This window comes from Python bivittatus, unplaced genomic scaffold (genome assembly GCF_059951505.1).
Source record: "Python bivittatus isolate LINGU-HERP-01145 unplaced genomic scaffold, Pbiv_v1 ctg000190_np1212, whole genome shotgun sequence".
Taxonomy (NCBI): domain Eukaryota; kingdom Metazoa; phylum Chordata; class Lepidosauria; order Squamata; family Pythonidae; genus Python; species Python bivittatus.
Genome location: NW_028277042.1, coordinates 21,636,522 through 21,663,098, shown reverse-complemented (window position 1 = coordinate 21,663,098; position 26,577 = coordinate 21,636,522). Strand labels below are relative to the sequence as shown.

General features: G+C 51.9%; 2 protein-coding genes across 3 annotated transcripts in view; one reads left to right on the top strand and one right to left on the bottom strand.

Annotated features, from left to right (window-relative positions):
• The window catches only part of FANCA (FA complementation group A), a 27,322-nt gene extending 10,536 nt beyond the window's left edge, over nt 1–16,786 (top strand). Inside the window, exons 18-43 of the mRNA XM_088136255.1 lie at nt 619–707; nt 1,525–1,585; nt 1,777–1,826; nt 2,649–2,725; nt 3,802–3,909; nt 4,761–4,903; nt 5,067–5,137; nt 5,242–5,341; nt 5,469–5,671; nt 6,018–6,114; nt 6,662–6,838; nt 7,926–7,999; nt 8,851–8,979; nt 9,410–9,500; nt 10,268–10,437; nt 10,664–10,769; nt 11,220–11,279; nt 11,861–11,965; nt 12,374–12,486; nt 13,089–13,230; nt 13,458–13,520; nt 13,939–14,044; nt 14,141–14,216; nt 14,815–14,971; nt 15,594–15,686; nt 16,537–16,786. Of these exons, the coding sequence (XP_087992381.1) occupies nt 619–707; nt 1,525–1,585; nt 1,777–1,826; nt 2,649–2,725; nt 3,802–3,909; nt 4,761–4,903; nt 5,067–5,137; nt 5,242–5,341; nt 5,469–5,671; nt 6,018–6,114; nt 6,662–6,838; nt 7,926–7,999; nt 8,851–8,979; nt 9,410–9,500; nt 10,268–10,437; nt 10,664–10,769; nt 11,220–11,279; nt 11,861–11,965; nt 12,374–12,486; nt 13,089–13,230; nt 13,458–13,520; nt 13,939–14,044; nt 14,141–14,216; nt 14,815–14,971; nt 15,594–15,686; nt 16,537–16,632 (2,757 nt within the window). The 3' untranslated portion in view covers nt 16,633–16,786. The remainder of the gene's footprint in view (nt 1–618; nt 708–1,524; nt 1,586–1,776; nt 1,827–2,648; nt 2,726–3,801; nt 3,910–4,760; nt 4,904–5,066; nt 5,138–5,241; nt 5,342–5,468; nt 5,672–6,017; nt 6,115–6,661; nt 6,839–7,925; nt 8,000–8,850; nt 8,980–9,409; nt 9,501–10,267; nt 10,438–10,663; nt 10,770–11,219; nt 11,280–11,860; nt 11,966–12,373; nt 12,487–13,088; nt 13,231–13,457; nt 13,521–13,938; nt 14,045–14,140; nt 14,217–14,814; nt 14,972–15,593; nt 15,687–16,536) is intronic.
• ZNF276 (zinc finger protein 276) lies at nt 16,742–26,577 on the bottom strand. 2 transcript variants are annotated; one of them, XM_088136275.1, is made up of 11 exons: nt 26,209–26,577; nt 23,776–24,085; nt 23,508–23,572; nt 21,985–22,470; nt 21,428–21,506; nt 19,731–19,808; nt 19,465–19,575; nt 19,311–19,386; nt 18,696–18,813; nt 17,950–18,049; nt 16,742–17,482 (listed from the first exon to the last, which is right to left on the bottom strand). In XM_088136275.1, the coding sequence occupies exons 1-11, from the start codon at nt 26,438–26,440 to the stop codon at nt 17,206–17,208; spliced, it is 1,932 nt and encodes a 643-aa protein (XP_087992401.1). In that variant the 5' UTR covers nt 26,441–26,577; the 3' UTR covers nt 16,742–17,205. The 2 variants fall into 2 exon arrangements, with proteins under 2 accessions (XP_087992401.1, XP_087992403.1); XM_088136277.1 differs by having other exon boundaries at nt 21,985–22,467.

Here is a 26,577-nt window from a genome sequence, read left to right as displayed (position 1 = left end):
ACTGTTTAACCAGCGGTGATGTGCCCAAATAATGCAAGCGGCTGGGATGTGCCCCCCGGAGTTTGGGGCTTAGAAGCCGAGAGGGGCATTTGGAGGGTTTGTTCCTCCAGCTCCTTTCCCCAAAGCCTCACATCTTGGAATTTGGGGGGGGCCGTTGAAAGGCAGCCTAATGAGACACCCTCCTTGTCTTCTAAGCTGTGGCACGTGACAAGAGCTCATGCCCGTCCTGAGCACTCTAATGGCCCAGCGTCCCCTCCTTGGCGAAAGGCTATTTTTTGCGTCCTTGCTGAGCCTCCCAGAAACGATTTTGCTGGCGCATATAACTTTTGCGTCCTGCTGTGGCCGTATCGTTGCGCCAGGCATAAAGATGCCTGACTCTTCCTTCAGCCTGTCTTTATCCGAAGCTGTTCTTCAGGCTCAGGAGCGTCTACTTGCGTTGACGTTTTGGCCTTCTTGGCCTCTTCTCCTGTTTTTGTTGCACTGATGTCGCTCCTGTCGGCAAATGCTTGGTCTGCATACAAACGCTTCTCTCCCATGATGAGGGGGTCTTTCTTGACCTGACCGGTTGTGCAGAAGGATGGAGACATGCTCTTCTTTTGTTGTTTGTGTGTGACGCAGCCATGCTGTCAAGCTCTTCAAGATGTTGGAAAGGCCATTCAGATATTCAGAAATACTGGCAAGATCCCGGCAAGCGTGATGGAAGCCAGGTAGGGTCCGCCTTATCTCCAGTTCTGAAAAGGCATATGGTGGAAGGAGAGAACCTTGAAAGAGGCAGCTGATGTACAAAGAGTCCTCAGAGGAGGAAAAAAGCCAAAATACGGGGATGGCAGATTCTCAGCTAAAAAGGCATTCTTTTGAGAGCAACTTTGCAAGCCCAGCAGTTTCCCTCTCGCATATTTCCAGATATTATAATAATAATTTATTGAATGTCTGCGTTGCCCAACTCCCAGCGACTCTGGGCGGCTCACAACAATCAAATAAATTACAATCAAATCAATAAAAGATTAAAAAATGGCAAGCGCAGCAGGCCGGTTGGAATGAAACAAGGGGGCCATCCAGATCTTGGGGGGAACCTTGTTCCAGAGGGCAGGCACTTTTACAGAGAAGGCGCGCTTCCAGGGTCCCGATAGATGACATTGTTTAATCAAAGGAGCTCAGAGGGCGCCAACCCTGCAGGACTGAAATGGTTGGGCAGATACAGATTTGATTCGTTGTGACTTTCTCTCAATTAAATTGTGGCAAGTTTGCCCCTTGGTTATTTCCAGTGACTTTAAGTGGACCTTCTTGCTCTGAGGAATCTGTCTGGGTCCAAGATGTGTCCTTAGATGAACCAAAAGGCTGTCCTTGGATGTTTCATTGGTCAGTCGTACCTCGGAGAACTTCTCTCCGTTACAATAAAACAAATCAAAGAGCTATCATTTAGTCATATCATACTTACAATCTGTATTTTAATCCTAAGTTTTATTTGCTTTTAATCTGCTGCTGGCTGATTTACTGCGATTAATCTGCCTTCTTCTGTTTCAGTATTTTCAGGCGGACCTATTATACCTCTTATTTCCTTCCTGCTTTGCTTGTACCACGAGTGGTGAGTTTCTCTTTTTTCCATTGTTAGGTGCCAAAGGGAATCTTTCAATCTTCTGGTTGTGATCCTTTTTGCTCAGAATTTTGCTCTGTTAAAAGAAAACACTCTCAAATGACCTGCGGGATAAAAATGCCTACAATACATTAACTTTGCGAGGCAAGATTTATACCAAACTTTTATTTTTATTACTGTAGCTTCCTGAGACCCCTGATTCCTGCATGGCTTTGATAGAATCCCTCAACAGGTAGGAAAACAACGTTTCCGATAAAAGTTGTCTTTTCCCAGCTTTTTGACAGGGAGGGCTGGGTCATTTGAACTTACTTTGACCTGGTTTCATTTGCAATCTGTTCTGCTTTCTTATGTGTGTACGGCAGTCTAACCAAACCCCTGGTTTTCGATCTTTCTGTAACTTAGAGTAACTGCTGTTCTTTGCAGCTAGCCAGGGGTTCTTCCAGCAGCATCAGATACAAATGTTCTGTGCAATGCAACATGATGGTTGTGATTTTCCTGCTTCCATACTGTTAGAAAAGCTGTGGGTATTGCCTTTTCACAAACAGCTAGAAATGGGATTACCACTTGGTTTTGGCAGTTCCCTTCCCCTTGGCCATACAAAGCATAGTCCTAGGAGCAAGTTTCTTTCAAGAGTAGCATTTCTAATGCTAATTAAAAGCTTTCTGGATGGAGGCTTACCCCCTTCACCTCATTTATCATTTCACTAGTTGGTCAATACTGTGAGACAATAACAGTTCTTTAAAAGTATATTTAAACTTCTCCCCAAGTGCTGTTCTTCTTTAAAAGTGTTGTAATAGGAAGCTGTTTTTGAAGAGACCTGACTGGTTTCTTCTCTTCCCTCTGGCACCTGGTTGTTTTAGGAAGAGTTTCTAGAGGCTGGATGTGCTACCTGTACGCCTCCGAGCGTCTGTCTGCCATCTCAACTGCATTTTAGAGCAAAGACATTTGTCTCAAGTTTGGAGAAAATAGGGAGTGGGAGAGGAATGCCACTAAACATTTGGCATGCAGCAACACTGAGTGGTGGAGAAAAAAAAAATTGTGTCTCCTCAACTAGGGCTGAAAAAATTCCTCTGAACGCATATGCCACTTACATTGAAGAATGCGAAGCTGCAAAGAATAAGCTCCTGCGAGGTGAGCCACGTGAACTCAGACACCTTTCTTTGGCTCTGTGTGCTTAAGAGCCCTCTTTGTTCTCCTGCGTATGGGGACCCGCTTCTGTTGTGAAAAAGGGCAATACCTGGCTGAGCTGAGGCCCTCACATCTTTTTTGCAGAAAAGCAGGGCAGGGCCCGCAAGGGGAATCTGTGGCCTTGTTGGGCCGTGTGGTGCTGAGTCATCAAAGAGCTTCAGGGCAGGGAGAATTCTGGGACGCCACGTTTGGTGAGCCTGCAGAGTTACTCTGCAGTTTCTAGAACAAGTGCAGCACTGGGTGATGCGATTCTTCCTCAGCGTTGCAAAACCTGAGGTGCCGCAGTTGTTCTCGGCTGCTCGGAGTCCTGAGAGTTGGGAATCGGGCAGGGCAAGACGTGTCGGAGGCAGCTTGCAGGGGCCCAACCAGCGACCGGCCATCTCCAGGAGCTGGTTCGGTGGAGGCTGACCTCTAGTGGCTGCGGGAGCCCTCTCTCGCTCTGAGTACCGCTGGATCTCCCAATGTGGCCTCTTTTGGTCCTTTAATCCTCGCGGACTGATATTGACAGAACTGCATTGCCTGTTAAGCTCCAAGCGGCTGCTAGCTATTCCTGTAGTTGCCAGGTAGGATGAGCACCTGAACCCCTGGATTGGCCAGGCAGTTTGCAAATGCTGAAACACTTTAGTTTTGTTATCTGACAGGGGCTGCATTTGGCCAATCATATAAATTGTGATCTGTTACTCGGGATGAGCAACTTGAGCCGGGGGGGGAGAGAGAGAGAGAGAGAATGACAGGCAATGATAGGTCCCGTATGTCAACCCAGCACCCCATAATACCCTTGGCTGGGTTGAGGTTGCTCTGTCAAACTGCCGAAACTTCAGATGGTGAGTGTTGAGGTTCCAGGCAGGGCCCTTCCCTTCTGCAGGAAAGGTCTTCAGGTGAGCAGCAGCAGCAGGTGGCTTGGAGCGCTCTTCCTGCAGGCCTCTGCCTGTCAGAGTCACGGCCCCCCTCCACTGTTTCTGAGACTGCAACTCCCAGAATTCCCAGTGTGGTCCAGAGCTCTTTTCTCTGCTCCCTAGGGGGGTCGGCTGAAGGAGAGGCGAGGGGGCTTAAGGCGCCCTTGGAGTTGCTAAAGGCTGAACTAGAAGCACTGAGGCTGCTCATCACAGACGCAAACAAGCATTGTGGTAGGTGAAGGTGGATGGGCCCGTGGGGAAGGAAGTGGGCAGAGAATGGCAGAGGCTTCTTTGAGGATCTCCCTGAGCCTGTAACGTAATGGAGCAACGTTGAAGGGCCTCCAGGCTTGTTCACGTGACTGGGTTGAAAAGACACCTCTGCGAGATGAGATGGGGGACCCTCAGAAATTCCCCGGGGCTTCAGCAGGGCTGCAGCTCAGAACGTGGTGCCTAGATTACATGAGAACCCAAAACGGCAAATAGGATCCCTGGTCTTTTTCAGCTGCATGTGTGCATGGGCTCTCCTGCGTGGCCCTTCCTGCCTGACGCTGGGAATTGCAATGCGCCCTTTCAGGTTCTTTGGGGTGGGGCTGCTGCAGGTGGGGAGCAGAGTGGCTCTCCAAGCCGAGGGGAGAACAGATGTCGTATCCGCTCTTCTAGCATTTGGCAAAGCGGCTGTCTCAGCAAAAGATTTGGGCAAGCCTGTGAATAATTTCTGGCATATTGGTTAAATGTGGGTCTACCCCAAATCCATTTAGATCATTCAAGCAACATTTTGCTTTTGGAATGCATCGTTTGAACCCAGCCTGCCAAAAGCACATGACTGCTTCTCCAAGCTGACAGAGCAGTGTGTTTGCAAGATTTTTAAACATTCCTTTAAGACAGTGTTATGCAAACTTGGCCACTTTAAGATGAGTGGACTTCAACTCCCAGAATTCCCCAGCCAGCATGTTTGCACAACGCTGCTTTAAGACATTCAGCAGCTCGGCAGAAACAGCCTTGCCTTTCTTTCTGCTGCTCCTTAGCTGTACCCAGGGTCTCTTTTCTCAGCTTTTCTGGGATGGGGTTCTTCCGTGTTGCAGCAATTCCAGCCCAGATTGCGGTCATCTCTGAGAAGCTGATGAAAGTTTTGGGACATGTGAAAGATGAAGATGAAGCGGCAACCCTGACACTGAGGGTCAGGCTGGACCTTTTGGCTCCTGAAGTTGGACAAGCGGATCAAGCGGTGTGTAGGGGAGCTTTGTTCCCAGAGCCCGTGACTGAGGTGGGCAGGGCAGCTGGTGGTCTGGAAGGGCTATGTCTCTCTAGCCCCAGCTTAGCTGTACCTGGATGTGCTAGGTTCATCAGTGGAAAGGTGTAAAAGTGAGCAGGCTGTGTCTCTGTTCCAGGCTGTTGATCTTCTGCTGGCGTCCTTTTGTCAGAATGTAATGGCTGCCTCTTACTTCCTCCCTCCTGATAGGTAAAACAGATCTGTGTTATTTGCAGCTTGTAAGCTAAAACATACACGCGTCCTCCTTTGTTCATCCTCACAGTTCTGCCACGGTCCATTTGTGTTCCCCACAGGCAAGGGTCCTGGCCTTCTCTCTTTGTGAAAATGATCTGTGGGCACCGTCCCCTGTTGTCCTCCTTGCTAAGCCGTCTCTGTCAACTGCTCTACCACCAGGTTGGTTCTGCAGGACTGTGGAGCAGGGAACTATTCGAGGCATTCCTCTCTTGGAGAAGTTGCACTCCAGGAGATCCAGTGAATTTGCGGGCCTTGACCTGTCAGTCTCCCATTTCGCTGATTGCAGGGTCCTTCTCTGAGTGATGCTCACATCCTGGGCCTGGCTGCCTTTGCGATTCATTTCAACGAAGCTGAGTCCTTGCTTCCGCCAGTGGACCTCTGCTTCCCCTCAGCTCCTCGCGCTGCTCTTCACCCAGACCTTCCTCTTGCTGAGCTGTGGGATTATTTATTGGCGTGCAGGTCTGGAGACTCCGCTCTCTTCTGCTTGCGGTAAGCCTCTCTCCCCATCCGGGTCATAAATCTTCTCTTTGGTAGGGTAAGATGGTGCCTCATGCCACACTCTACCCGGATTGCCAGCTTGTGGGCAAGGACTCATCTGCGTGACCTTTAGAGAGAGCTTACGTGCATTAGGCGTTTTATAAAAATGGAGGGCCGGCATGGAACAGCGGTGCTATTTCTTGGGCTGATCTCTTTCTCAGCATTGTTGGATCAAACCCAACAGTTGGTGAGAAAGAGCTGCATGTATATTATTCCTCAAATGAAGAGGGGGATGAACTGCTAATGTTCGAAAAGCTGGACCCAACAAAATGACTCTTCCCCCACCCCTTTTCTGTAGGTTTTGTACTGCAGCAATTTCATACTTTCTGTGCAAGTTTCCTTCCTCTTCCCACGAGCGTTTGTGTTCCTCACTTCATCCTGGTTTTGTAAAAAAGGTAATTTTTGGTTTCTTAAGGAAATGACCACTTTCCTGCACTAAGTTCAGTCCAGCCGTTCTCTGTTTTCCCCCTGCAGGGATTCCTGCTCAGAACTTGGTGCTGGGTGGGACCTGCCCTGTTTGGCCACGGTCCTGCCTGAGGAGAGCTCAGAACGGGGTGGCGGCTGCACCCTCATCAGTTCAGCCTCCCCAAAGCGGCACTCTTTTATTCCTCATTCAGGGAGTTTTCGTACTCCAACATCTCACGTGTGCCAGTGCTGCATAATAATTAAGCAGTGTGTGGTGAGACATGAATAAGTAATGTCATGCTACCAAGTTAATTTCTGTAGCTGCATGACTGAAGAGGAGAAACTGGGTGGAAATGAAGAATACGTGTGGGAGTTTGTGGTGGCGGCGGGTGTGTTTCGAGGCCAATCTCGGTTTGTACCTGAGGTGTTTGGTCAGCGACACCCTTCTAGGAGACAGAGTTCAGGCGGGTTTCTTCGTTCGAACCCAGCCCTGTGCTATGTCAGTGCAACACAGTGGGCGACCTCTTCTGCTTGCAGCTTCAGTATGTCGTGCCACGCCTTTGCTTAGAAGCACGAGGAGCTAGCTGCGAAGGGGACACCGCTGCGTTTCCTTGGAAAATGTTATCCTGTCCTACGCTCTGCTACCGAAAAGCTGCCCTCCGCTTGTGGAAACAAACCTGCTTCAAAGAACTCCTGCAGGAGAAGGCGTTCCAAGTAAATCCCGTGGTGGAGGCTGGGGCTTCGCATCCAGTGCTGCCCTAATCCCTTCCTGGCTGGGGGCAGTTGGCTTGTGGGCTGAAGTTGACCCACATCAGAGTTACCCTTGAACGGGATATTGTTTGAGCGAAGGAGCGAAGCACTTTAAGACAGGGTGGAGATCCTGGGTCCAGGGACACATGCGCTCCTGAGCCCCCTTTCTGCAGCTCCTGGAGTCACCTTCCAACTGCATGACTACATCTGACCTTCCCTCCATTTTGAGATGGAAAACTCGTGACCTGAAAGCAGTAGATAGAGTAGTTAAATCGATGAAGGCAAAGATTACTCCCTGCTGTAATCTAGCCGTGCCCATGGTCCTGAAGGGCCCCCTCACTTTGCATTTCTGTCCTCTGGGCCTGTCCAACAACCATGAAACTTGACCTCCGCCCCTCTGAGCGGAAGGCAAGCGATTTAGGGGCGCTGGAAACACCCTTGTGCTGAAACAGGGCGGTGCAGAGTCTTGAAGGGCTGCTTGGCTCTTTTTGAGCCTTTGATGAAGTGCCCCCTCAGTGTGGTCCCATGAAGTGGATGGATGTCCTGATCCTAGATCACTTTGCTGGGCTTCTGCAGATGTGCAGAAAACTTTTCCATCTAAGGAAAGTGAAGAGGCAAAGGAAAGCAGCCTTTTTGGATGCTCCCATTGGCAGCACTGGGATGAAAAGTCTGGCTCTGTGCGGTGCTGCTTTGCTCCAGCAACCAAGTGGCACTGAGGTGACTCCGCGAAGTGAAGCCCTGCTCTTCTCATGGCCCTGCTGACCCACCTCTTATCCCCAGCACTGCTGCTGGTTGGAGAGCTGCTGGAATTGCTTCTCTGGATGGTGCTCCTCCTCGAGGATGTGGGTCAGATAGTTGACTGAAAGGGGATCGGGGCTGGTTGGGGTCCGCCCAGTGAGATCCAGGAAAACCTTGCCCAGAGGGAATGGCTTGGCCTTCTCCTTCCTCCTCAGAACCAGGGAAGCTGGCTGACTGTAGGATGCAGCCTGCCTGGGGATTGTTCCTATTTGTGTTTCTTCTCCTGCACTGACTATTTTTGCCCTTCTTCCAGCTGACCCTCCCAGAGTGGTTGAGGATGGAGCTGGAAGTCCTCCCTGACCAAGACATGCTTTCCGCAAACGAGAGGTGAGAGCCGCCGGGCTGAGTAAAAGAGCTTATGCCATCCTGGCTGGGGACAGCAGAGCGAGGGGCCGGGTAAATGCAGAGATGAGGCAAAAGACGCTTGAGGAAACTCACAGGTGTGGCGGGGTGAAATAGTACAAACCCAGCCCTTCTCGCTCTTGGGTTACCCTTTGGGTATTTCCACAGGAAATGCTGGGAATGCCTTCAAGTCTCTGCTGTGACATGGGATTAAATAATAAGACAAAGCGTGCTGCAGAATTGCTTTAACTTTAAGGTGGGGTTGAAAGTGGGTTTCCACGCTCTTGATGTGCTCTTTAAGTCGCTTGCTGGTGAGTCCAAAGTGAGTTTCAGTTAAGCATCTGTGGCCTCTGTGGGCTGACCGGACTCCTTTTCCTGAAAAGATGTGAGAGGGGGAGAGGGGTGAATCCAGCTATCTAAGCCAGTGTTTCTCAACCTCGGCAACTTTAAGATGCGTGGACTTCAACTCCCAGAATTCCCCAGCCAGCCATGCTGGGGGTAACTACCCAAGGGGGTAATTTGGGCATATCCTGGGGGGAATGGGGCGATTCATTGGTGCTTGTCTGTGAGTCGAGGATCCAGTTTGGGACTGCCACTGCTGAGACAATTGTGTAAAACAACAGAGTCTGGTTTTTTTGGGAGGGTGAGGGGCGTCATGACATTATTTAAGACCAGGAAAAGGAAAATTGTGTCAGGCAGCTTAAGAACCGCCACCCTAGTAAGTTTAGCCTGCTTCTGCAGCCGTTTGCGAATGTCGTGCCGTTTCTGTTCTCCTGACTTCCTCGCTTTGGTTTTTGACTCATTGCTCCCAAACTGGGGTTTTGGTTCCTCTGCAGGCAGGGGTTCCACTACTGGGCTTTATATCAGCACTACCTCCCGAGGTCTGCTGCGGCCGGAGGTTGTGGTGGGAACTTGAGAGAGATGGGCGCTGCTCTTGCCCACGCCATTCTGGACTTCCTTCAGAGGTAGGCTGCTTTTCTGAAGCGTTTGCTTACTGGGGCAACGGAAGTCTAATGATGTGTTAAGCGGAGCACCAGATCTTTCCGCAACCAAATTATAGCCAATATCTGCTGCCTGTAATTAGTTCCGTGAAGCAAAATGCTGTATCTACCCATCTGATGCAATACAGTTGATCTTGCTCTTTACCTAACCACTCCTTCAGTGGTTTGGTTCATTACTAATGTGTTTTATTTGGGTTAGACCAGACTCCGTCCTATCTAAGAACAGATCTACTGAAGTCACTAAGTGACCTGGAATCAAGACTTGTTTTCCGACTATATCTAGATCTAGCCCATTAGATATTAAAATGTGTATCCCATGATCTGTTTTTTTCTAGCAAATGCCATGATTTCTCTTATGTATTCAGAGTTGTTTTTACATTGCTTTGAATTTTAGGACTGAGTCGGAAGCACGCGGTTTCCTAAAGAGCCCCACGTGTTCCATGACCCACACAAGAGGAAACCCTGATATCTACTGCAGATTTCAGGTGGTGTAGTTGTGTATGCTGTCTTGCATTTCACATCATTTTGCTGTGAATCTTTTTCCATGAGCTTTGGGTGGGCCTGTTTTCTTTTCCGCAAACGCTACGGCCAGGGGGCTTTCCAACCCACAAGCGTCAGGGCCCAGTTGCATTGCGGGTGGGCTGTGCCTGCCAGCCCGACCTGGCTCTTATCACCATTTGGATGAGAGTGCAGGAGGAAGCGCACCCACACATACCACTGCATTGAAAGGGGGCAGCTGGGGGTGGAATTCCAGCCGCAATCCCGTGGATTAGCTACAGGAGGATGAAGAAACAATCTCCTGTAGGGGCTGATGGACTGGAAAGCATCTCCAACCTAGTGCCCTCCAGATGTGTTGGACTCCCAACCCCCATCACTCCTGGCCAGGCTGGCCAAATGTTGTGATTCCATCTGGCTGCATTGCAGGAGTCACTGTGAAGCTGCTCCATCAGCCTGGCTGGGACAGGCATCCCTCTCCACCCACCCACCCACCCACTTCTCTCCCAGAACCTTCTTCAGCAGTGTGTAGGGCGTGTGTAATTCACTGCAGAACAATATGAAAAAATGGCTGTCAGGATTTGCACGTTTTCTTTCCCTGTTACCTTTCCAGTGTTTCTGCGTTATGGTACTTCAAGCCGTTACGTCAGTCTGTGGACTGCCTCGGATACGTAATGGATTTCTCCGGTTGCCTTCACCTTGGACGCCCTGCTTCGTAGAGGCGAAGCAGCCTTAAAAGCCGTTGTCTTGATTTCAGGAGCTGGTGCTGGAGCTGGAACTGGAGTGCCGGAGGGCCCTGCCGGGTGCCTCCGGCAGAGAGGAGCCCTTCCTGTTCCAGGTGTTCCGGGAGAGGCTGAAGGCTCTGGGAACCGGGCCTGCTTTGAGGGACAGGCTGCTCCGGCAGCAGGAGCTGCTCTTCCAAACAAGGTGAACGCACAGGGACGAGAGGAAGGGGGCCGTCTGGGAAACACCCTGCAGCTTCACCCCACTTACCTTATTGCTTTCTCCGCGGGTGGATGGGAGGCAAGAAGGCCCAGTTCTGCCCTGCGCATTCCAGTCGTCGTCAGCAGCTTGCACGCCCCAAGATCTGCAGCTCTGAATAATAGGGGAGATGGGATGGGCTTAGCCTAAAAGGAGTTTGTTTCTTGCTCAGGATTCTCTTAGGCCTGCCTCCGTCTGTTCTTGTGGCAACACAGAAGAAAGGAGGGGAAATCACTGTGGCCTGTGAAGAGTTTTTCTCTTTTGTAAACACGGAACTGGTGCGTATAATTTCCTAAGCACCCGCAGTGTTCTTGGTAACTGCCCCAGGTGATCTGTTTTGCAACGTGGGAGTGGTATTACTTCGCGTAAACCAGGCTGTTCCCCTTCTGATATCTCGGGCGTGCTAAAAAGAGTGACTCCCACTGGCATTTTGAGTCTGTTGATTTTTGTTACGGATTTCTTTTCCAGCCTGTTGTGCTGGGGAATCAGTGTTGGTGAACCTAGTTCCTTTAACAGCATTTTACTGCCTTGCCTGCTGACTCAAAAGAAGGAGCAAAATCCAAGATGGGTTCTGCTGTCAGCCTGCTACTTCATTAAGTAGCAGAAGCACCTCTAGTGGAGGGCTGACTTGGGAGCTGTTACCTCAATTTCTTGGGAATGCTTTCCTTATCTCTTTCCATTCTCTATGGGCACTGTTTTTTTAAAAAAAAATTCTGTTGTTGTTACAGAGGAATAGCTGCTCCAGAGGATGTTCTCTGCCTTATGACATCACCGCTCATTTCTTCAGGGTAAATAAGGCAACAGGGCTTGTTATTTCACTCCATGTGTGTCTGTGTGAGGATGAGGATGAGGATGAGTCACCCCTTACTGTTAAGAAATGGAGGTGCCTGTATGACTGAAAGAGGAAAACAGCACACCCCAAAAGATGAGCCTCGGTTGTCATCCTCTGGGGACTTAGGTTGAGATGATGGAAGAGAACCAGTTGATGGCTGTAAATAGGAGAGTTGTCAGAAGTTTGTCTGTGGGGACTGAGAGTTTTCCTGGAACTGTGTTAAAATGGGAAACTGCAAGAACGAGGGGAAGGTGGGTGTGGACAGCCTCTAGGTGGCCTGGGTCCCCTGCTCACTTTCCTCGTGGGTTCAGTGGTGGGGGGACAGGCCGTGGCTGGAGGAGGCTGCAACGGAGAATAATGAGGGCAAGGGGGTGGCATTGCGTCACTGCAGTCTGTGGGTTGGAAGTGCTTTAAAGGCGCCGGGAGTTGGGCAGCATATACATTTAGATGATGATGATGATGTTGGCTGGTGGGGCGTGCCAAGTGCAGTTTCTCTGCTTGGGGTTCCCACACTCTGGTGGGTCTGCTGCTCTTCAGGGCCTGCTGAGCACCAGTTTGGAGTGCAACAGTCCTGCCCAGGAGGTGACAGCCGTGCTCTCTTCGTGCCAAGCCAGGTGTCCTGTCCTCTTTTGTTCTGCTGTGGTGAGAGACCCTTCATTTCTAAAACTCTCCTTAAAAAGAATCCTCAAAGGTCTCAGGCAGTCGTAGAGGGCCGCTTCCATTAATCGGTGATGCAGAGGTCCTCATAACCCAGGCTCGTTGTGTGACCAGTCCATAAGAACCTCAGTCCTTTTTTGTTTTCTTCCCCAGCCTTTCCTTTAGCTGAAAGAACAGCAGCTGCCCAGGAAGGCTTGAAAGGGGCTTATGGTGGGCCTGGGGATGGAGAGCCCTGGGCGCCACCATTGCAATGGCATTGCTAGGAGTAGAAGGGTGAGGATCCATGGGATTCTCCGGATGGAAGACCTTCAGTAAAGTCCAGCACGAAGTAGGGCATTTCTGCAATAAATTTATGTCGTTTCCCAAAACATCTGCCGTTTTGCCTTCCTCAAGCGGTGGTGGCAGAGGCTGGAGCTTGTGCTTTGCTCACAGTGGAAGAGACTCTTGGGTGCTCCCCTCCCACGGGGGCTGCAAAGCCTCAAGGATTTACAGTCTTCTTTCAACAGGTAGGTCTAAGGAGCTGTATCAGTGCAGCTGTTGAGCTTCTGTGAGGTGCTCACACCTGCTGCTCCGGCAAAGGGGTGGTCAGATTGCAGAGGAGAGGAGATGGAGAGGGGTTGCGGTCCAGCAGCTTTTGTCTCTTCCCTTGATCCCGTGAATTCCACCTGCCCTTGTGTGGCCCTGGGGGCTTTCCGTACCCCAAGCAGGCCCTCATTCCAGCTTGTCCCATGCCCTTTACCGGCTGTTCCTCCTCCTCCTCCTCCTCAAGTGGCTCACCTTTGGCGCAGGTGCGCATTCGCAGTGCGGCAGTGCTAAAAGCAAGCGGTTGCCAAGGGACGTGCTTCAGAGAAGCTCGAGAGGCGGTCGTATCCTCCCTGACCGGCCTAGTGGTTGGAATGGCTTCTCTCCCGGGGAAGGCGAAAGAGGAAGTGAGCCCTCCCTGCGCCTTCCAGGAGGGGATGCCATCTGAGAGGACAGAGAGCAGAAATCCAGCTGGGATGTGTGCCCACTCAGGGGCTGTGTCCAGAGGCCTACTGGAGCCACCAGCGGTCAGCTTTTAGGACTGACTGGGCTACTCTCCCACTGACTCTTTGCCTTTGCCTCCTAGCTTTCTCTCATCGGAAGCAACCTCCCTGCCCTCCAACGGGACGTGGGTTTCTGCTGCTTTCCTCCACTTCACTGTGCAGCAGCACGCAGAGCATGAAAAAAGGGGGGAAGTGCTGAAAAGGTTGGGGCCCAAAGCAGAGCCGGTGAGTTATTTCAGTTTCCGCTTCCAGGAGGAAGATCTGTTTAGGTGAGAGGTCTAGCCAAATGCAGAATTAAAAAAAATACTGCTAGAGGAAGGGGAGGGGACCCCCAAAGTGGACAGAAAGGTTGACTTGCCATTTGATAGTCTGGTGGATGGACTGGGAGCTTGAGCTTCAAGTCAGTAACTATTGTGGCTGTTTTTATTTGTTGTTCTCATTTAAACTGGCAGTTCCTGGTGTACGTCCTCTTCTTTTCTGTCATGGATTTCATCTCAGCACAAGTGACCCCCCAGGCGAGTTCTATTTTCATACTGGCTGGTTGTGACAGGGAAATGGAAGAAGGTAACTGCCAAGCCCACCCCGGTTTGACCTTTGCAGACGTGGTGAATCTGCCTTGCCTCATATTGTTTAAAGCTGTGTGAGCTCAGGAAGACACAGCTGCCTTAAAGAGCTGCAGATTCACGCTCTGAAGCCCCTTTTTGGAACTGAATCTAAAGCGCCGCACAGATCCTTTTAAACATGCATCATCTGTGTAAACTGGCTTGAGCCCTATCCTCAGAAGATGACTGCAGAGGAGGTTGGTTATGAAAAACATTTTTTTTTGCCGCTGGGGAACAGAGGAGGCCGAGGTTTGTTTAAAGCTGCACAGTGGCTATACCAAGAACCAGGAAATACAAATGTACTTTAATTGATGTTAACTGTAATTTCCAGGAAGGCATGGATGTTCACAAAGCTTTGGAATGGAGCTCCAGGGTGCTTCAGTGCTTGGCGGAACAAGGGGCTGGCTGGCTGGCCGTCTTTTGTCCCGCAGGAAAAGGTACAAAATCTCTCATCTGCTACAGCTTCAGGACAGGACTGATAGCAGCACTCTGAAAAATGACACCTGGCATTCCCATACCTTTTGGCCTTGCAGGCTGTAGGCTTTATGAAGTCTTGCGGGATGCCGTATCCGATCAGCACGTGAAGATGTTGCCGGTTGCCTTCTACAGGTAAACTTCAGAACTGCACTTTGCACATAAGAAATTGAACTTCAAGGAAAAGAAGGGCAGCGGGGAAATGTCAGAAGGAACTTGCCAAGCCAATTTGTTTCAAAACAGTTGGCATCTTTTAAAGAGGAGGAGGAAAGGAAGAACGCTTTCCTCGCTCTTAGACCAAGAGCCACCCTGTCTTACTCCGACTAGGGGTCGGGTGTGGGCCCTCTGGGGCTGGTGGAGTCCTTAGAGGGGCCAGGAGGGCTTTCCGGGGTGCGGGTCAAGCCTTGGTCTTGTTCTCTTTTCCTTTGGCAGTAACTTAGCCTTTCTCAGGGCATCTATTCTTTAGTTATGTGCTTATGATAGTTGCTCAGATGTTCTCACAAGATTGCAGGCTACTAATTGTCCTAATTAGTGTGCGAAGTGCTATTTTTTTTCTTCAAATGGGTTCCTGCCCTCTATCGTCCCGACACTTAACTCGAATGTTCAGGTAAAAATAGGCAGTCAAGGGCCAGCTTGGACCCTGCCTGCAGCCTCTCTCTCCTCTGGGGAATAGAGAGATGCCCTGAATTGGTCAGCTGTCTGCTCATGGTTAACGAGTGCTGCTTTTCCCCAGTCTCCTCTTCGCCCTTGATGCGGAACAGCTTATCAGAGAGCAAACATTCCTGTACGTTGCTGTTGACATGTACACACAGCTGCTCCAGCTCTTTACAGAAGGGACCGCAGCGCTCGGACCAAGCGAGGGGGAGCGAAGTCTACACGTCAGCAGACTTGTGAGCACGCATGGCTGGGTTTGCCCTCCAGCATCTCCTTCCTGTGTCGTTCTCTTTTCTTGGCATCCATGGGGTGTCTGTCTACTTGATGGGTTGATTTCCACGATCCATTAATTGGGAAGCGCCCAGCTCACCCAGAGAGCACTCCAAATAGGGCTGAGTGGTGCTGCTGTGCGTTTGCACACATACCACAAGGGAGGAGAGTGTGCTGCTGCATCACAAGGAAATGTAACTGCTGCTGCAGACAATTTTGCCCTTCAGTTTTGCATTTGTGTTGGTTGGCCCTGTAAAATAGAGAAAGCAGCCTTCCCTAACACGAAAGATCTGCTGGAATTGCAGCTCCCAGAATTCCTAGCCAGCATGGCCAAAGGCTGAGAATTCTGGGAAGGACAATCCGAACCCCCAGGCTGATGAAAACTTAAACACAACTGCAGAAGGCTATCAAAGGCGATGTCTGAACAAGAATAATACATTAGTACGTGTAAGCACATGTGAGCATACAATTACTCACTGTCTGAGAAAAGACTTAAGCATGGCCAGACACGCAGAATGGCTGGAGAAGATAATCCCGCCATTCTTACACTGAATCGCCTACAAAGCTGGTTTGGTTTGTTTTCTCTAGGGAGATCCATTAATGCTGATCAAACGAGCGCGACAGCTCCTACTCTGTGGAATCCCCCAGTGTCCTCCAGAGAGCTGCTCCAACCTCCAAGAGGTGAGTGCCAGAAATACCCAGTGGCACGGTCCTTGTTCTGTTGAACCTCCTTGAGTCTAAAGGGCAGCCCTTCTTACTTTAACCTTTGTCATTCCCAAAGCTTTCCCTATACACTTTGCTGGGGCGACACAGGTTTCAAATTCAGCCTTTACTGGAACTGAGAGAACTTTGCAGTTCTGCTAGGAGGACATAGACAGCATGCATAAATCAGCTCTAGCACACTGGAAGGACAGAGACATGGACTTGGATGGCTCTGGCAGGACTTTCCCAGTCCTCTCTCTCTGCTCCTTCCACCACAGAAGCCGGGGTCCAACCTGAATCTCCGTCATTTGCATGTCTTGCTTGCCTTCAGAGCTCCTTGGCCTCAGCTGGCCTCCCTCGCACCTTCAGCCTTTTCATCCCGACAGCAAGGCAGACTCTACTGCCTGAAAATTCATTTCGGGGGGCGAGAGACATAGGCAGTCAGCAGAGCTTCCACGTTGCACGTAGAGGATCTCCCAGCTTCTCTAGTCAAACGGAAGCTGGTCGCAGAGCTGCTGCCAGTCAGAGCAGACACCATGGGCTAGATGGAGCCTGGCCCGACGGACAGGCAGCTTCCCTTTTCCCCAGACTCTTGATCCTTCATACTAAGGTACTGCCTGTCCGGCGGCTTTGGGCTACTCTGACCAATCTTATCTATAGTCGCTGGACACTGTGAGGTGATGTAATGCTTTGGGAAACACCGCCGCTCGACAAACATTCTTTCTTCAAACTGACTGGCATGAGGAGAACGAACAGCAGCCCCTCTGCTCTGCTGCTAAAGATTTTGCTTCCAGGTCAGAGCCACATCAGCCTCTCTTTCCCTTCCCAGATGTTGGACCTCTGTGGCGTTCTGGACCCAGAGCTCAAGGCTGCCCTCGTCCGCACAGGAGGGGATTCGCTTGAGGAAGGACTCCTGCTTTTCTGAAGGCCAAAGCCCACCAGCCAGGGCCCCAGACAAGTGTTTGCAGCCCCCCACCCCAGCCAAAGATGGACAAACTGAGGACGTGCCTCGCAGCCGAGTCTGTCCAGAGTACGGTGTAAATAATTTATTACAAGCATAATTATGACTTTGTAACAATAAAAATTAGGTTACAAATGTTGTTTTTCATTTTGAGATTGGCTTTGGAATTTAATGTAAAACATCTGGTCTGGATTCAAGTTTTCATCATTGTTGAGATCCATCACAGGGAATTCAGGGGTGTCTATGAACTATATGCACCTTTACAACAGGTGTGATGCCTTTTGATCATCAGCATGTCAACGGGGAGGGCAGAATGGGCCCTCCCTTTTGGCAGAGGAGCGATTTCTCCGTAAGACGTTGCAACCACAGTCGGCGTAAGCACAGGGAGAGAGTGGCCACAGCGAGGGAAAGCTCTTCGCAAGCAAGCGGAAGTTATTTCCCAGGGTCCTCTTCTGAAGAACCCATTAAAACGTACACAAACTCCTCCTCTGTGAGATTTATGCAATGCTGTTTCAGGGCGCTCCTTCCAGCAGGTGTTCAGGTGGGCTCCTGCTGCGCACTCAGTTCTGCTTTTACAGGCTGGCCTTCCACAGTGTCTAGCAGCACCTTGGGCTCGGGGTCACCCCGCTTGGCTTTCTCCTGCGTCTGGGTCAGGGGGTGCACCATGGACATGTGAACGTTCAGGTTGTGGGCCTTCTCAAAGCGCTTCCCACACTGGTCGCAAGCGAACTCCAGCTCTGTCTCTGCTTTGTGTTTGGTCATGTGGTACTTGAGAGAGGCTCGCTGTCTGCACTGGAAGCCACAGATTTCACACCTGGGGAAGGGAAGCAGAGCGGAGCAGAGGGTGCCACCCCCACAAAGGACATGAAAAATCTACCTTTACGTAGCTTCGCAGAGGTGAGTAAAAATGTCCCCAGGTCTGTACATTCTAGCTGGACTTCCCACCCTATTTGAAAAACCTTCCAAATTCCATATCAAGCATTCAGGAAGCCACTTCTTGTGCGAAAAAGGGGCATTTGCAGGAACAGCCACACTTGGCAGCTGCTTTTATTTTACAGAAAGGAGGCCCTCCTGGTTGAGTTATTTAGAAACCTTATTCCGAGAACCAGCATTCTTACTAGAGGATGTGTAAGTAATAAAAATCATTTCAGGGCTAAAAGGGTGTGCGTGTGTGTGTGAGATCTCCCATCTGATGGCATATCTACAGGTAAAGGCCATACTCTGTCAGAAAGCTTCTAAATACAGCTTTAAGCAGGCTCCTGGATCGGCACCAGCACTTACTGAAGTGGCTTTGCTCCCGAGTGGCGCATCTGGTGGACAGACAGATGTTTGCGCTGCTTGAACGTCTGGCCGCATTCATCACAGATATAGTTCCGTACCTCTGGTTGGAGAAGAACACAAACAATTATTCCCTGTCCGGATCTTCTAAGAGGTTTTTTATATTGTGAACTCTAAATTCTCTGTATTTTCTGGATTGTATTCTAGAAGCTTGGTGTCAATGCCTCCTTGCTGCAAGCAGGTGCCATCTGTTTGAAGGAGGGCTTCCCGGTGAGACTGGGAAAAGAGGGCAGGGGGAGCTGAGGAAAATCCCACGCCTACTCCCCGAGATACCATTTCTAGCATCCACATTTGACTGATTATGGATTAGCTGCAGACCCTTTAATAAATTGGTTAGGGAAGGAACCCAATAGGTCAGTCTGCTACTTCTTGTGGGTCCACATCTACTGAGAGAGAATCTTGTGGTGGGGTGAGGAGCTGGGGAAAAGAAGGGGGCTCTGTTTCTTCTTTAAGACTTGCCCCTCGGACGATTTGTCTCTGCTCTGCTCTTCCAGCAGGGAGGCTTGCAGAAACAGGATAGTGCTTGGCCCTGCGGGGGGGGGGGGGGAGGGGGCACTCAAGTTCACCTTCCTGAACTTTGCCAGACAGAAGCACAATCACGAGCCCCATCCATGGTGGTAAGAGCAGCTGGCAGAGTTTGTGGGCAGGGGAACTATTCAGCCCAGTATGACGACAGCGAAGGGCCCTACCGGTATGAATGAGCTTCACGTGACGCTGCAGGTAGCGGTCAATCATGAACACCTTGTTGCATCCTGGGTGGGGACAGGGCCTTTCCCGGACCTCTTCGTGATGTTCTTTGATGTGCTTCTAGACCCAACGAGAGAGGGGGCTTTGCACGGGTGGGTTATCCTCAGGCACGATTTCACTATCACGTTCACCCAAAAGCGCCATTGGCTCTTATCCTCTCCACCCCCCTTTTTTTCCCAAGGCAGTTCGCCTTGGCATTTTGAATCTGCAGGAGCAATCGTGCATTTAGAACCCACGAGTTCCACGCTTTCAGTCAAACCTGCAGCAAACCTGGGCTCTGCAGAATGCGTCGCTTTAACTATAACGTAGACGTTTTTCTCTTTAGAATCTGAAAAGGTTTCCCAGCCAAAATGAAGCTAACTAAAAGACTGGAACCAGTAACTGGATGCTTTGTGTTAGATATATCTTTTCTTGCACTGGCTCATGCCACTGAAAGTTACTGGAAGGAATTCCACATCCCTAAAATGCCAACCCTCGTGGAAGGCCCTGGCTTGGAAATAAACCCCCGAAGGGTGGCTCTCTCAACGCACAGCCCTAGCAGGGCGACGTGTGCTTACCTTCATGCCATCCGCCCCTCTGTATACAGCTGTGCAGCCCTGATAAGGACACTTGTAAATGTTTGGCAGCTCCTCCCTGGAGAAGAAAGGAGCAGCTGGGTCAGAACAGAGGCAGCCTCCCCTCCAGCTCTTTCACCATGGAAGTTTCTGATACCTTTCACACTTGATCTTCTTTTTCCAGCCAGGTTTGGGTCCCGGCTTCTTCCTTATTTTCGGTTCTTCCACGTTTGCTTCTTTGCTTTCTGCTTTCCTGTTGTTGGACGCCCTGAGAGGAAGGGAACACAGCATGAAAAGTGGCTAGTGTCCTCTCCCAATGGAGGTTATCAGTGCTACCAAAGAGAAGAGCTATGCTTCTGAATTTGGAAATGGGGAGAAAGAAAACGTTGGTGAATCTTTACCCAGAGAAGAGCTGAGACCCACCTCTTTTCTGGATAAGGCTCAAAAGAATCATCTGAAGACTGTGCTCTCCTGTTGTTTTCATCATCACTTGAAGACTCTCTGAGAAAGGAAAGAGACTTTTAACTATTTCATTGGGCACTAATACAATACACTTCAGTGAGCCTTTTTTAGTGAACAGGCAAAGCAAAAGTTTAATAAATAAAATAGAAATACCATCAGCAGAAGGAACAATTTGGCAGCCAAGTTACTTTTCCTTGGTCAGCAGGTCTGAGTTCAGGAATCAATGAATCTCATTTTGCTGAAAGAAAGTGGCTTAGAGCAGGCTGACGAAGCGTTGTGCAAAGGCTACAGTGCTACCAAAAAGCAAGGAAGAAAATTGGCTGTGTGTCTGAAAGGGACTGCAAGAACTTGGCCAGACAAATAACTGGATCCTAGCATTCAGGGCTTTCATGAAAATCAGGGTTCAAGCTTTCATCAGTGGCAGTATCCCTTCTAAAAGCTTTAAAAAAATGCCTGCAGATGTTCTTGAGAGAGAATTCTTGGAAGGATTCCAGGGGAGAGGGCATAGATTTCTACAACTTTCTCTTGCTGTACATCCCACTCACTTCCTATGAATCAGTTGTATCTCAAGACACCACTTTAATATTTAGACCCACCAATAATGGTTGCCCAGTTTTGCCCCAATATATAATCCTATTCAATCAAATCCCCCCAGTGTCCGTGTATTCTTAAATAGTTAGAAAAATTTTAAAATTGTACATGTGGGCTTCCCAGCCTGGAAAATGACAACAAGCCAGCCACCTTTTTTATCTGTCCCAGACTTAGCAGCTGTTTTCACCGTCACCAGCCGGCTGATCCTTTCTAGCTAGAGAGGTGAGGGTTGAACCCAGAACCCTTCCGTGCAACCTAGATCCTCAGCCCTCGCTCTACACCCCAAAGGTCTGTTTGCGGATGAGGCTTTTCTGGAAGCAACAGAAGGAGCAGGAAAGGCCATTTTGTGGCTATGGTAACACAGCAATCCCTGGCTTGGCTTGGCTTGGTTACAGCATTCACCAAATTATTACCTTCAGCCTCCATAACAACAGTCACTGCCCTAACTGCTCTGGGATCACCAGCGCTCCAGTACTGGAAGTAGCTGTCCAGAAGATGACAGCTGAACAAAGGGTGACTTTAAAGGCAAACAGGTGGCTGCAGGGTCTCCTGAAAAGGACCCTGGAAATCGTGGTAGCTGCGTCCCCATCAAACCAAGGAAGATCCATGAGCGCCATAAGAATTCCAGGCTCTGCAACTCCAATAAATATTATTTTTGGGCCTAGGATCTTCAGATTCAACAGTTTCCAGCAACCAGCCAGCATGGCCAACAGAAAGGGATGTGAGAATTTGGTGCTTAACAGAGTTGAGGGTGCAGCCCCCAAACAGTTTTTTAAAGCTTCAGGTTGGGCTTGGAAACTCCCACAAAGGGAGGTGTTCTTCTCACTCATATAAAGCAACAGGGAGAGGCTTGGTTTAGCATGGAACTGGTTCAAAGAATGCTAGGGTCAAACTGTTCAAAGAAGGCACTGCAAGCTTAGAATAAAAGCTATCATTTAGCCACCTTCCCTCCGCATAAACAGTCTCCAGCAACCAAATCCTTTCGGTGGGGCGTGATAAACTTCTCCCTGCAACACCATTATTTTCATGCTTGCAAAGATGACATTTCAAACCCACTCTTCTCTCACCCCTCAGAAAGGTCACTGAACGCGTCTTTTACCCGCTCATCTGATGCTGTGGAGAGCGCCAGCTTCTCACTCGGTCGTCCTAGGAAACCGAAAATGGCATGGGTTACAAAGGGTAGAGCAGACAGCCCTGCGCAGCAGAGGCCTTTCCACGCAGAGGTCCTCGCCCATCAAAGATGGAAAGGGATGAGTTTTCTGTGGCCAGCCCCTGCTTCCTCCTGAGAAGGAGAGGGTGTCTGGGCTAAAAGGGGTGAAAAGCCAATTAACAGGGCAAAATCTAAAAATAACACAAAACAAGACCATGTGAGGGAAGTGCTCCATAAAGCACGAATGGGAGCATTTATCTCCAAGCATTTATACAATTATCACCTCCTCTCCACAGGACCCAAAAGAATAAAGCGGCCCTGGAGGAGCACAGAAAGGCCGGGAACCCTAGAGATGCTATGCTCAACCCCTGTTCGGTGCCAGCATCCCCGGTGGGTGGCTCTCTAGCTTCAGCTCCCTCGGGGGTAGCGGCTTCCATGAGACTGACTGGCCACCGCCAGGAGCTACGCTCTTACCTGGGCTACCGGTCCGGGGACAGATTGCTTGGGGCAGGTCCTCCTGCAAAGGGTCTTGCAAGGAAGGCAACCCTTGGCTCTCGGGGACAAGGTTTTCTGCACTGGATGCCGGCAAAGCAGTCCCGCTGTCTGCAGGCTGCTGGCCAGCAGCTGCTCTAGCAGTGCCGTGCTGGGGCTGCAGTGGCGGAATGGCAGCCCCTGGGCTATCAGAGGCCACCCCGTTGCCTGTCACGTGCTGAGAGACGCTCTTCTTCAGTTCCCACTGGACAGCCAGGGCACTGTCTACCAGCAAGGTGCTGCAGTCTGAATCTGTGTGCATGATGTAACTGTGGCCCTCTTCGCAGCTCCACACTGCTCTGATGATCCCGCAGTACTCGGACGACAAGACACTCTGCAGGCTCGGCGCCATCGGGCAGTTCTCCGCATGGCCGTGGCTCCACATCACCAACTGGTGAAGGCACTGTGGGCTGGAGGTGATCAGATCTGCTGTTCACAGGGAGGAAACGGGGCCTGCGTCAAGGAACCTGTCCACCCCATCCCCATTACAGCTGCAAGAACTCCTGGGGGCGGTCCAGCCTCCCCACTAAAATTCAGGATAGCCTGCCGTGTTGAGCGGGCCTACTGCAACCCAGAGGGCTGGCCAACACCTTCCTTCCCACACACCCACTGCCAACGATGCGCAGTCCCTGCTAGAAGGGCATTGGATCACTTCCAGAGTGTATACACTGAATTTCCATTCAAAAAATGCAACTGAAAATGGAGCCTGTGTGCGTTTTGCCAGGACAACCCAGCTGAGGCATTGTCTTTATTTCACATCTGCATACCTCACAGGGGTGGGGCGAGGCTCAGACTATGAACGCACATGTGGAAGTTTGCAGACTGGTGGCTTCAGTCCTGTGAGAATCACACTTGGGGCAGGCGGGGGGCTTCCCCTTAACACTTACATGACATCCATGCCCTATCATTCATGCCACTCACGCCATTCCACTTTTTCAAAGGAAGGGAAGTTTCCTATGCGGACTTAGCCATATCTGACGTGAAGTGCACCAGGTAAGAATTTACTATAATGAGTCCAGTTTCTAACTCTTCCCACCAGTCCTTTCAAAGCCCAGTGAATGCTCCCCTACGTAGAACTTATTTGAATATCAGTCCAAAATACATCATTTGGGAAATCTGCACGATGTGTTCAACCAACAGTGCATGGCACCTACGAAAAGGGCGGTGCATTTGCTTTAAGCTACCACGCTGAGTAAAATCCCTATGGGAGGATCAGCTCAGCTAGCACTTGAATTGCGCGGGAAAAGCATTCTGCTCCGTGCTTCAGATCAGACATTGACATCCTAGTTGTGCAAAGGATGGCAATGCAGACTCACTGGAATTCAAAGCTATCCTGTTGGCATCCATCTGGAGCGCAAGGCCTGGGCTGACCACCCTTGGCTGGCAGGGATCAGCCACAAGGCCAGGCTAAGGAGCAGCAGGCAAGCTCCATCGACAGGAACGGCACACCTCAGCACCTTACATACCCAGACAAGGCGCCTCTCCTTCTCCAGCCGAAGCAGCGGGTGGTGGAGACTGGACAAGGTTGTTCCTGTATGCAGAAGAGAAGACGGACAGATGAGAGCAGGAAGCTCTCCCGTGCAAAAGCGCTGGGGTTGTTTTTGCTGGCTTGGAAATCACTAGGGCAGGTGAGAAAAGAAGATGCCCACCCCGAGAGAAGAAACCTTTGCACTGGCGGCGGGCAGACGATGGGCCACCCAGAGACCAGGAGGTTGGGGAGGCTGCTCAACCTACTTTCCTCGTGGCTTGGGGTGTCCCGCGGGTGAGACGTTCACCTTCTGGATGAAAGCCTTCAGGATGCTGCGGCACTTGTAGAACTGAGCGTGGCACTTCTTGCAAACGAACTGGGGAAGGGACGGGTCTTGCTGGACGGCCACCCCCACCAGCCGCTGGAAGTCTGTGAAGAAGACCTGGTCCAAGTGCCGCTGCTTCTCGGAGCTCTCGCTCGCGGTGGGGACTTTCCCAAAGGCATTTCGCAGGCTCCGCGCGGAGAACTTCCCATGGCAAAGCCGGCAGTAGCCTGTGCCCAGGCCCCGGTTAATTCCTGCAGGGATTGCAAGAAAGGAGGCTGGTCTGGATGCTCAGCTCAGGAGAGGCCTCCTGGGCTGAAAGGCAACGGCCCTCTCAGCCTTCCCGGCATCGGACTCTGGTCCTTTTAAACCCAGGTCTGGATTTAAGCTGAATCTCCCCACCCTTCCCTTACAGAAAAGGGCACTTTTCTCTGGAAGCAAAATGATTTAGACCATACGTGGGGAGCAAACGTTTAATGTGCGAAGAGTGCAATATTTAGAGGTTTTCCCCCCGAAGCGGATCTGTATGCTAGAAGCAGAGCGTATTTTAAGCCCAGGACCCAGGAAGTGCTGTTTCAAAGCTGCCCACTTTGACACCAGAAGCACGCGGAGAAACCTGAGTTTGCCTCGATACAAGATAGCGTTTGCTGCCTCTGTAGCCAAATCTCTCCTGCTACATTTCATTTCCAGGGTTCTCTTGGAGGGCGAACGTCAGGGCCCTTTCCGATCAGCAGGCAAGCCAGTCTGCAGGCACAGGGCCGCGCTGACCGGTTGTCCCTGCGCCCACGTCATTTGCTCACCTCTTACGCCCCACCTCGTTCTCGAAACTGAAAACAGGGTTTGGCATCGACTCTCTTTCTCTTCAGGCGGAGGTTAGCCCTGCCTTTTGCTGTTCAGCGTCTCCTTTGCTAGAGGAACCCAATTCTTGCCGATGGCTCTCGGCTTCAGTCCTCACAGCCACGCCAGCCTGTCGAGGGCCGAGGCTGCCCCGCTCATGGGCCATGCTGCTAAAGCCAGGGTGCATCATTTGCAGGGCCCTTCCAGTCCCCTAAGAGGTTCACTCTGAGGAATCCGTGCATGCGACAGGCTGGCAGCACCAGGCCCAGCGGGCGTGAGGGACTCTCAACATTTTAAGAACTAGATCAGGTCGCCTCTAAGGCCCCAGCAGATTTCTTACCAGGCTCGTGGCATTTTTCCAGTCCTGCCCAGCCCACGGAACCCCCCCTCAGTCCTTGAAAGCTGGATCCAACCAGACCCCATTGGCTCTTCTGCGCTGTTCCCGCCTAACCCCGGCCCCCCATGCAGGAAGGGACCATTGTGCTCATGGCCTGTTCCTGCCTCTCTTCACCGCTCTGAAACCAAATCCCCGTTGTGGGAGGCTGCCCAGGTCACTGTCCCATCTGTGCCTATCCTGGGGGTTTCCAGCTTTGCTCAGCATTTTGAAAAGTGCCATCAGGGCACCAATGTGTGTATGAGGGAGTTTGTGTGTGTGTGTGCGTGCACGAACAAGATAGTTTGTGATGGTTCTGCCTTGTGCCAAGCCAAAATGTTCCTTTCAGGCTGCCTTTGGCACAGTTGCCTGACAGGGGTCAAGGAAGAGGTCCAACCACACTGATGGGTTCAGGTAGCATGGCACCGGGCCCACGCTGAAGCCTCGCACCCAAGGCTGCTAGGAAAGTCCCTGGCAACACCCGGCGTCTCCGCCAATTTTGCGAGTGGGGGGAAGAAAGGGGCTGCATCCCGGCCCTGGGTTCAACCAGCCCCCGGACGTCTTCCAGGTGTCTCCAGGGCGCTCTCACGGCCACTACCGAGCTCAGTGGAGGAAGCGGGCCCTGCCGGGCCCCTCCAAAAGCGACCTGGCGATTCTGCCCGAACCCCACCCCGCGAAAGGCCGCCCAAATCCCGCGGGTTGCTCGCAGCTTCAGAGCGCGCCGCGCAGCCGCTTCGCCCGCCCGCCCGCCTGAGGAGCGGCTTCTGGCCTGCCGGACACCGTCCCGCCGAAAGCAAAACGACTCTCAAGCGGCGGCGCGGCTTCTGGGGACAGCGCCCGGAGCGGCCCGCGCCCGCGCCCGCGCCTCCCCACCTGCCGAGCGCCGGCGCCGGTCGGAACCGGTTGAGGCGGGCCCGCCGGAGGAAAGCGGCCGTTCGAGCGCCCGTCGGACTGGCAAAGCCGAACCGGAAGCAGGCGGGGTCCGCGCCGGGCCCCCCAGATCGCCCGGCCTCCTCAGCGCCGGTGGCTCCAGGGCCCTGTCGCCACCGGCGCTCCCCAGGGGCCGGCGGGCGCGGCGGCGGCGGCGGCGGGGGGCAGCGCGGATTCCGTAGGGGGGCGCGGCGGCTCGGCGGCCCTCCGCAGGCGGAGGGCCCAGGGCCCGCTCACCCGCCAGGGCCGGTGCGGCTGTCGCTTCCGAGGTCGGCGAGGCCCAGCGCTTGGGCTCCAGCGCGCTCTTCTCCTCCCGAGCGGCGGCGGCGGCGGCGGCGACGGCGGCGGGACGTCCCCGGCGCGTCCTGCTGGCCGAGTCTCGCCTGGCGGTCTCGGCAGCCGGCGGCTCGGACCCGACCCTGGCCGCCAGCGCTGCGGGCAAGAACCGGCCACGCCGATCCCGCTTCATGGCCGCGCAGAGCCCACACCGGTCGCTGCTCGGAGGCTCCGGCGCCGGTCCCCCCTCCCCCCGTGGCTCGGCTCGGGCACGCAGCGCCCCTGGTGGACGGAGGAGCCCGCCCGCCCGCGCCAGCCGGCGGCCCCGCC

What these genes read in the sequence shown, in the direction of transcription:
- ZNF276 (XM_088136275.1), bottom strand. Translation starts at nt 26,440, where the DNA reads ATGAAGCGGGATCGGCGTGGCCGGTTCTTGCCCGCAGCGCTGGCGGCC. An exon ending in AGGAGAGGCGCCTTGTCTGG is followed by an intron (nt 22,471 to 23,507) that starts GTATGTAAGGTG and finishes CCCTGTGAACAG; the next exon opens with CAGATCTGATCACCTCCAGC. An exon ending in TTCAGTGACCTTTCTGAGGG is followed by an intron (nt 19,809 to 21,427) that starts GTGAGAGAAGAG and finishes TTCCTTTCTCAG; the next exon opens with AGAGTCTTCAAGTGATGATG.